General features: G+C 37.1%; 1 protein-coding gene across 6 annotated transcripts in view; it reads right to left on the bottom strand.

Annotated features, from left to right (window-relative positions):
- The window catches only part of LOC149289320 (lymphoid enhancer-binding factor 1-like), a 45,864-nt gene extending 44,637 nt beyond the window's left edge, over positions 1-1,227 (bottom strand). For 5 of the 6 annotated variants that reach the window (XM_089490661.1, XM_089490664.1, XM_089490660.1 and 2 more), the window contains exon 1: positions 1,004-1,227. In XM_089490661.1, the coding sequence (XP_089346787.1) occupies positions 1,004-1,227 (224 nt within the window). The remainder of the gene's footprint in view (positions 1-1,003) is intronic. The other variant, XM_089490663.1, reaches the window with a different exon arrangement.
- Between the last annotated feature and the right edge of the window lie 8,886 nt (positions 1,228-10,113).

Below are 10,113 nucleotides of genomic sequence, written 5' to 3' on the forward strand. Positions count from 1 at the left end.
TATGCAACTCAAAATGATCTCAGTATATTTAATATTTAATTGTGCATTCCAGGTTCTGCTATGCAATCACTGCTAACTCAATATGTAGGTGGAAGGAAAGTTACATATACAAAATTATACACCGGTAGGTGTAAAGAGGTTATGAATATCCCAGGTGAGAGTAGAAACATTAGCTATCATATACATACATGTATATATGTCACATGAAAGTTATCTCCCCCATATAATACTACGGTGAAACCACAGCAACCAAAACAAACAGCAATGAAGGGGAATCCCATGGAAAAGGCTGTCTCTCTAAAAGTTGGCATAATTCTGAGGTCTCCACCTTTCTTGGATCTTGGCCCAGGATATAGATGCAGTCATGTAACAAAATGTGCAACAGCATTCACTCAGACACTTTTCATGCTGGGTTCCAGTTTTAAAACCATGCCTGGCAAATAATGCCTTCTGCCTGAATGGTTCTGTAATGGATGTGGGACTAGACAGATTATTGACCCAAGTTTATAAAATGTACTGTCCTACTTTAATTAGCCTCCTTTGCAGTTATGCCACCAAACCCTATGGCCCATGAACATTTTGACTTGAAAGATTGACACAATGAGCACCAAGGACAAATTTACAAGGGGCAGTTTCTTCAATATGTGATTGCCCTCATGGCAAGTATGTAGAAGTCTGAGTGACACACAGTTCTGTAAAGGACTGCTACAGTAGTATGATCAATCAGAATTGAAAGAGACAACATGGGGTTCACCAAGTGAAGTAATTCCTCAACCACATTAGTAACATCAATCTGGAAACTTCCTAAAGAATGAATTCTAGATCAGGAACTAGGAGATGATTATTCCAAATGAACGGTTAAATGAGTCAGTGCCAAGTGAGTTGTCCCTGCTACTCTGTGAAGTTTAAGGCACAGCTTAGAAACATGTGGCACACAAATGATTATACACACGTGGGCACACAAACACTAAGGTATCCTCAAACCCACCCAAGTGAAATCCACTTTACCTCGTGACTGTTGGTGCTTGGAGTGATCTCAGTCTCATTGACTAAAGAGGACTTGATGTCAGCAAGGTCCCCTTCCTCCTCTGGATGACTGATTTCGGCATAAATCTTCTCCTTTTGGGGATCACCTTCATCCTTGAATGGGATCATCTCGTCTGTAGCACATAATTCAGGGTCTCCTCCACCCCCATTGCCTCCTCCTGCTCCAGAGAGCTGAGGCATGACTTTTAACCTGTGTGCACCACTACTGTGCACAGAGGGGTCTTAGCAAACTGCAACAAAAATGGACCCCAAGCTTAAAAAAGGGGTTTACAACTTTATCCACACTACCTCCAACTGAAATCCTTAATATCAGCAATGACGAACTGACACCTATATCCAGATTATGGATGCTTCTCTCTTTCAGGAAAAAAAAGATGTTGCTCCTAAAAATATTCTTGTTCTTCTAAGGCTGATTAGGAGTGTCAATCCTTGTGTTTGGCTGGAGATCAGTCCCCAGCTGGATGTCCTACACACTCCCAAGGAGAACCTGTAGACTCAGATCCTTGGAATTTTAGAGGGGTCGACGGTGCGATCACCAAGGTCTACACTCCAGGAGCCAACGCTTCTTGTGCAACCATCCAAAAACTTTCTTTAGTAAAGGCTTTAAGTTGAGTACTGCAGAGAAAACACACACAAAAAAAAGGTTTGTTGTGATTGTGACTAACAGAAAGTAGGTTTTTGTCCCAGGCAGTGACTCAGAGGTGAGTAACACCACAAGGATGTCTGATCTTAAAGGAAGGAGACCTCGCTAACATTCGAAGTAAAGAATAAGAAAGCGTGCTCCTTTTTTGTGTTCTTATTCTGTAATCCCCTCTCCGGATCTTTCGAAAACAAGGAGTTTAGAAAGCAATGAGATGAGGTTTTAGAAGATCGGTGAGAGAGGGGTTTACTTTCCAGCCCCTGGACCTTCAGGTAAAACCCCAGTCTTCTCTAAAGCCTAAATGAAAGGTTACTCCATCACCTTGATCCTTGAGTCCTCTCTCCGGGAATCCTCTGTTCTGCCTGTGCTCTCCCCAGTGAGTTTGTAGAACTCCTGTACTAGCTATAGGGTGGGATTGCAAGTGGCAGGCTGTTATCCCTGCGAAATGTGAAGGGGCAAGCAGTGTGTGTTTGTGTAATGTAACTTTAACATCCCCCCTCCTCTTGTGCACCCCCTCCACCCCTTCCTACCTCCTTTCCCCCCCCTCTCTTTTTAGTCTGCTGTAGGGGAGGAGGCGGTGGAAAGAGATGAAAGAGTTGCCGCTGCCGTGATTGACAGCTCGCTGATAGAGGGGGGAAACAGACACACACACCAGCTCAGCAAATGAAGGGGCAGGAGGGGACACGATGAGAAGGGGAAGTGGAGAGGGAGGGGAGGGAATCATCTAAGGGGAGGCAAAGCACACCGAAATGAAATAATCCTAATAACAGCAATTAACAAAAACAGACGAGAGAGATCTAATAAACCGGCCAGGTGTACGCATCGCGCACAGAATAGGGGTTCTGGGGTGTAGGGAGGGGGTACATAAAAGAAGCAGGGGTATAGGGGAAGGGGGTGGCTGGACTTCACAAGGACTTCAACTGAGTATTAGCCAAAGTCATAATAATAATACTAATAATAACAAGAAGAGCCAAAGGCTTGTAGGGAGAGAAGCTGAAAGTGTGTAAATCATGCGAAATGGGTTTATGTACTATATACTATATACTATACTAACCGTGATATGCAAGTGGGATATAGTATATATATGGACATATCCATACACACAGAATATCAAGGAAAGATGTAAGGAAAATGTCCCAATTTAAAAGTGTGGCAAGTATAGATCTGCCTAACAATTATAAATATAAATATATATATATTAGAAAGATGTATATATTTATCTATTTATATATCTGGATTTGTTGATTTATTTACACATCCTACCTGGTGTCAACCAGTAAGCAAAAAGGAAATAATGTCCCATCACCCCAGAGGCATACACAGAAGTGCTTTTTAATGTGGGGTGAGTATAAGCTGAGATCAAACAGAAGTTACAGCAAACAGATCCATTTGAATGATGAAGGATAGAGCCCTTCTTTTATTATTAGCAGAGAGGACAGAGAGAAGCATGGAGCTAATCTATGAGCTCTTATTATTGAGGATGGCATCTGGGATCTCGAGGTGAGCCCATTCATTGCACCCTCTTCACATGGACCAACTGCACCTCTCACTCTCCCACTCACCTATACAATACCACACAAGAGCTAGCCATCTAATCCACACATGCACTCTCTATTTATCACATAGGAGGAAAGAAACTGCACTTGCATAGATCAAACAATGTAATGCATTATATATCAAAATATTATACATATGCTATGATCAGAACATTATATGTATTTGTATTAATATATACACAGAGAAATCTAAAGAAAACACAGTAAATTGTTGCACGATTCCTACCTTGGATGATTGTCTGATCTCATTGTGTTTTTTGCTCGCTGAATAAATGTGATACACTCTTCAGTATAAGTATTTAAAACCTTTTGTACTCTGTCTGGACAGGGATACAGCCTGTCATTTGTAAGTTAGTGGTACACAATACAAGAGAATCACACCTATTGCCAATGCAAATCCTATTTTCTTCCTCATGCTAATAGGTGGGATTTACATACTAATTTTTTAGAGCACCTTATCCCTGTCCCAGACCTCATTGCAAGCTGTGAGATGGCCAATAAATGCATTGAATAATTAGGAACAACTGACTGATTGTTTTGTCAACCTTGTAGGTTTACAATATAGTCAAATCAATCTAAAGAGGATATATTCCAAAAATGCATATATCCTAGAAAATAACCACTGTCATTTTTTTCTATGATGCCTCTACAAAATTTTCATTTTATATATATATATATATATATATATTTTTTTTTTTCATTATATATATATTTATATACTCAACTTCATATCATTTATTAATTCATTATCTATTAACATATATTTTTTTCTAGATAGTTATTATGGAATAGAGGAATTAACTATTTACTAGTGTATTGCTTTATTAAATAGCATCAGCGAAATGGGACAATTAGAGCTAAAAGCAAAATTAAGGAAAATAGTGTAAATCAAAACATGTTTTGGTTTTAAATAGCTGAAAGCTGAGTAATATCTACAGATATCTGTCAATCTAGTGTTAACAGTGCATTATTCTCCAAATATTTCTTCCTCTTGAGTTAGGATAAATAGTTAAAACGATATAGGTATTTTTACATATTATATTTAATTTTAAAAAATAAATGTGGCTTAATAATTTAAAATAATATATAGGGAAATTCCCATCTAAGATCCAGCTTTACAAACTGTTTCATTAAATAAGGAGGATGCATAATGCAGCCTCCCAATCTCTTACCCCCTTTTATGTGGTTTGGAGATTATCCCAGTCTCATTTTGGTGTTAGAATTTATTTTTCTATCTTTCTTTCTATTTATTTATTTTTTCTTTTGCAGAAATTGAAAGGGGAAAGATGATTTATCTCAGCTCAGGATAAATTAGGGAAAACCTCAACACCAAGCCCAGCTTTCATTGTAGACAACAGAAACCTTCAGGTTTCTTTAACACAATATTGGGGGGGGGGGGGTCTAGATTGGGATGATAAGAGGGTTAGGAAAGGATGCTGATTATTATGAGAGCAAGAAAGGAAAAAGCTGGAGGAAAACAGACATCAAACTATTTCTTTTAACAGTTTCCTTTCAAATAACATCTGCATTTAATCCAGACTTGCAAGAATTCATTTAGTGGGTAACAATTACTAAATGATAATAAAATGTTTTATGATGTCATTTTTTTTTTAGAAAAGGAAGTGACCAAATCATTGCCTGCATCTATATTCCAAATTTAACTGAACAGCTTTTTTTTTTGCTGTCAAATAGTAAGCCTCTAATAATCAGGTGTATATTATATTCATTTTTTTTGCAGTGGAATAACTATTATTTATTTTATTATTTATCTATTATTATTATTATTATTATTATGGCCAAAACATTCCTGATTCATGATTATAATAAACAAAGCCTTAAATTTATTGGATTTCAGACAAAATTTGTCTTTTAAGCAAAACTCTTCCAAAATATCAATATTATTTTTCCTTTGTCACTTAATATCGTGAGAGGTGTGTAAAATTAGTATCTCTACAACTTTATAAATCTCAATTAATTTGTAGAAAGTTTACACAAAATTACAAAATAGTTGCTATTTTGCAGGATTGAGTATTATGATACAGGGATTATTTATGGTACAGGATGAGAAGACACTGATACAGAATAAATTCCAAGTATCACAGATTTAAGCAACGATTAGATTCATGTAGATGATAGATCTCTATGTAGTCCATAAAATATATTTTTTTATCTATTTATCTTTTATCATACACTTGTTTTACAATTTCTGCTTTATCACCTCCATCACCTGTCTTTTATATTCTTTTTGACTTATTATTTGATCTATAATGGCAGTGTTTGCCTCTCTATACAATGCGATTTTACATAAGAATTTAATTTTTACACAAAGATATCAAAGATGGAGAAAGCCCCAATTTCTAGATATTACAGAACGACCAGTCATCTCCTATATATAGAGAGAGAAAAAGAGAGATAAGACCCTTTCAATTATAAGCTCTTCCAAGCAGGGTCCTCCACACCTTTCTCTCATTTTTAAGTATGACATCATTGTACAGTGCTAAAGAATATGTTGAGTATATATAAATAAAATGATTATGATACAAGTACAAATTCAGGGGAATTGTGGATGAACAGAAAAATGGTTCCTGGCTCTTTTTTGTTGACTTCAAAAAGCTTTTTAAGTAAAAAGTGGGGTACCAGAATTAGTGTGCATGATTTAGTGGTAGACTAAGTGGTAATGTAAGAAAATCCTAATCTACAGAAAGGGTAGTTGATACCTGGAATAAACTTCCAGTGGAAGAAGTACCTGGCCACGGGAATTAAAGAACGTTTGGCATGTGTATCCATGTAGCTATGTGCCCAAATCATTCTGCTTTATGTTTTGAGATAGTGGTTAGTTATACCCAACTTTATGTTTTATTTCAGCATGTGCTTATTTCATTGTTAGAGTTCTAAAAAAAAGAGAATGGAGAAATAATAGCGGTTAACATCTTAACCCCCCCCCCCCAATTTCACTGTGCATTATAAAAAAAAATCAATGAAACTTGAAAACATAGAACTTGATGGCGGAGAAGAACCATTTAGTCCATCTAATCTGCTTGATATAAAAACCTCGGATCTTAAACAGTCCTTGGTATCATCCCAACTTTTCCCCCAGTCTCATTCTTGTTTACATTTTCTTGCGTGCAGGTTCTACCACTTCTGCTGGGCGGCTACTCCACTCATCTACTACCCTCCCCATAAAGTAAAACTTGCTTACATTACATCCAAACCTCTGATCCTCTAGTTTTAGCGAGATGCTTAGTGAATGCAACCGTTCAGTCTGCTTTGGAAGTTGGCAAAATAGTCACATAACAGCATAGCATAGGGTTCTGATGAGTGTCATGAACCTCTGTCTCTTTCTCTCTCTGTCTTTGCATAGCTGTGTGAGCCTTAAATGGTTAAACATAATGGAACAGAAGAAGGATGCACCATGATATTTACAATGCAGTTGTCAAAAGGACCCCTAAAGTAGGACATTTCCATTTTAGTTTTTTTTTTTTTAATCTGAAATAATACTGTATATGTTTACCTAAAAAAACGTTTTCATTCATCCGCATTCAGTTCAGGATTTTAAGAAAATCAACAACAGGTGAATAGGCCACAAATAATAGTATGGATGATAGGTGATTCTGTTTTCTGCTTCTACCAGCTGCATCTGATGGGCCAAAATTCAGAGCTGCCCTTTCCACAGGGCAATAGAGTGGGTTCACGGTCCCCTTTTCTTTTGATCTTTTTTTCTTAGGGTCCCAGGGGATGGATGTGGGAAGGAAAAAGAAGTACCACTTTAAACACTATTGATGTGTGAGGAAATGCATAGCCGCCTGACATATTGTTCATCTGATGTTTGCCTATATCCAGCGTCAAGTGATTGACTGGCATTCGCATACATAAATCAATGATTTCAATGGCTTTCCTCAGTTCTGGAGCATTCTTAGCTGGACAAGGATTGATATTTTTCTGCCCAATTACAACAATAAGGTTAGTGTATCTATGCGAGCAAGCATGTTAGATAATGTCAACCTTTATGACACAATAAAAAAGATGAAAATTAACAAATACTTTAAGAATCCAAAACAATAGTACGTACAGGGTTAAATTCCACACGTTGCATGGAAATTTAAAGCAGATAAGAACCATTGGCCCATCTAGTCTGATTTAAACCTTAATTAGCCCTTGATCTTGTCAGCTTCAGGATAGGTTTATGCCTCTCCCATCCCAGAGCGATCACATTTGCCGCATTGAAAGACACGATGTCTTTCATATATGGTGGCGCCCTGCTGCTGTAAAGAGCTTAGGAAGTGTTTAATGATCGCTTTCTTCACTCAGCCAGTGTTGCTGAAATGCCTCGAAAGGTGCCGTGTGATCGCTTTTTGGAGCGATCACAAGTGCAATATTGGAAGACAATATGCATTTCTCAAAATGGCAGCGCCCTTCTGTTGCCCTGGACCAATAACAGTGAAAAAAAAAGTTCCAAGGGGGTCTGTCCTCCTATCAGCAATGCAGGGAAAATTGGCCCTGTAAATCTAGAGATCAACAATTTAAAAATATTTAAAAAAAAAAAATGAAACCATCTAATTCAAAGAAAATGTCAAAAAAATATTAAAAACAACAAATAATAAAAATTAAAAAATATGTAAAGATAGGTGCCCAAACACCTGGTGCCCCTCCCATTAGAAATATACATTTAAAAAACCTTTCTTGCCCCAAAGTACAAAAAAAGAAAAAAATAGTGTAGAATGAAAAGGGGCATTTTACTCCCTTAAAATAACAATATGCCACTTGTACTTATTCCCCTATAACTTGCAAAAAAATCCCCATAAAACATTGAGTTTTCTAAACATAGGACAAATCTTTAGCAGGTTTTTCATTACTTTGTAGAGGAGTAAAACATTTTTCACCATATTTTATTATATATTATATGATATGATCAAAATAACAGCATCTAAAGAAAGCCCTTCTTGTCCTGAAAAAAACATTATGCAATATGTGTGGGTACACTAAATGAGACATTTTATATCAATGCGAACATAAATTTGATAACATACTTAATAACATTTATTAACTTAACATTCTGCCACAGATTGACAGTTATGTATACAATAGAATACCATTAGGGTTTGTGGTAGTCGGGAAATGTATTGGTTTGATCTCATCTGTATTCAATCATCATAAACTTCTTAAGGCCAAAAAGACCCAGATAGAAGATTTTTTTATGACTCAAAATCATATATGTCAGACATATAGGACAACCAGCATTCCTAAATATCTACTTTTTGATTGCTATAATATTTTTTATTGTTGTGGCCCTTTTTATTGGCGTGTTTTATAAAAAATAAAAATTCATTCATAGTGGCCAGATTGACACCCAAGACGACCAGCCTGAAAGTATGTAAAACTCTGCAAGTTTTATTTACTAGAGGGCAATTCAGTGCCCTGTATTAAATTCTAGCTTGCAAATGGAAAAATATTCACAAAGGAATTCAGGTTGGAGCCATCAGTACTTTTATTGTAGAAGATGACAACCAGCAGTTGTACCTCTCACTTGCCTAGTTTTAGGCACACACCTACACCAATTTTGCCTATACCCCGCCACTTGTAATACCAGGAAAGTACTAATTCACACCCCAATACGAAGTAACCTAGTTAACGTCAGATGGGCAGGAATTGGCTGTTAAAATTCCGCCCAGTCAAGTGGCCTATTTGTACGACAATACAAAATACTAATAAAAGACAACACATACTCACCAAATGGGAATTAATTAAAAGCAAGTAAACGGAGCACAGAAAGGATCCAGACAGGGAAGCAAGCCACATCTCCTTGCGACTTTGTTTTGCCTGTTTGTGTAATTACTAGTAAAACACAAAAAAGGCTTCTGGTAGTAGACCAACACCTTCAAATCCAAGTAGCCCAGGAGACCATTCCCCTTCCCGCCTTGACTTGGACTATTTTACTGAGCTGCTCTAGAAGGAAGGTCATTTCCAGCAACATTTTTACTTAAAATAAGATGTAGTTAATAAAATAAAATCTGTGTTGTGTTGTGTTGTGTACTAGGTCTACTTTATAACAATCTGGGGTGTATTAACTACCAGGCATCCGAAGCTACTAGCAGGGTACCCTGTCTAAATGAAGGGTCCAATATGTTCTTTAGGATCTTCTTTGCAGGTCAACTTTTCAGATAAGCATGCGCATGCTCTTTATGTTGTCCAGATCTGATGCTGTTATAAGGACAGCTCCAGCTCCTGAACTATTCGCTATACGGCAACAAATAACAAGGGATGAGAAATGGTAGAACAAAATGTACACAACATATGATGTGCACTTACAATATACAACGTTTTTATAGTGCTCTTCTCATATCAATGGTTGAAACAAATAAACTCAGCCAACCAACAGAACTGACCAGTGGCAGCCAAAATTTCTGTACATATTAAGTTCATTACTATGGGATTTTTGGTCACAAAGCCTGTTGCTTTGTACCCGCAGAATTGGCTCAGCACATGTAGGCGCAGCACTAAATCACGCCATCATTAATAACTTTAGAGGTGCCGATTCCTTTGGTTAAACACAAGCTGAAATAAGTTCAAGCTTCGCATTTCACTACCGTGCGATGGTGTGTTAACCCTTTACACCTTGTAAAGGTGTAATACCCGAAACGGATATACCTTGTCAATGTTGTGGTTGAAGCTTACAGCATGAGTCAGAGTAGAAATTGGTATGTTTAGGTTAACATGATGCATTGCGACGATCACGTAGATGATAATGAATGTAAGGTATGAATACCGATACTGTACTTTGTATCTGCGAGGAGCTGGGCAAGTTGTGGGGGTCCAGCCTTTCCCCCAAATTAATTTAATTGAATTAAATCAGATAACATACTTAAAAGGATT

This window comes from Sceloporus occidentalis, unplaced genomic scaffold (assembly GCF_023333645.1).
Source record: "Sceloporus occidentalis isolate IW3139 unplaced genomic scaffold, rSceOcc1.0.p SCAF_46, whole genome shotgun sequence".
NCBI lineage: Eukaryota > Metazoa > Chordata > Lepidosauria > Squamata > Phrynosomatidae > Sceloporus > Sceloporus occidentalis.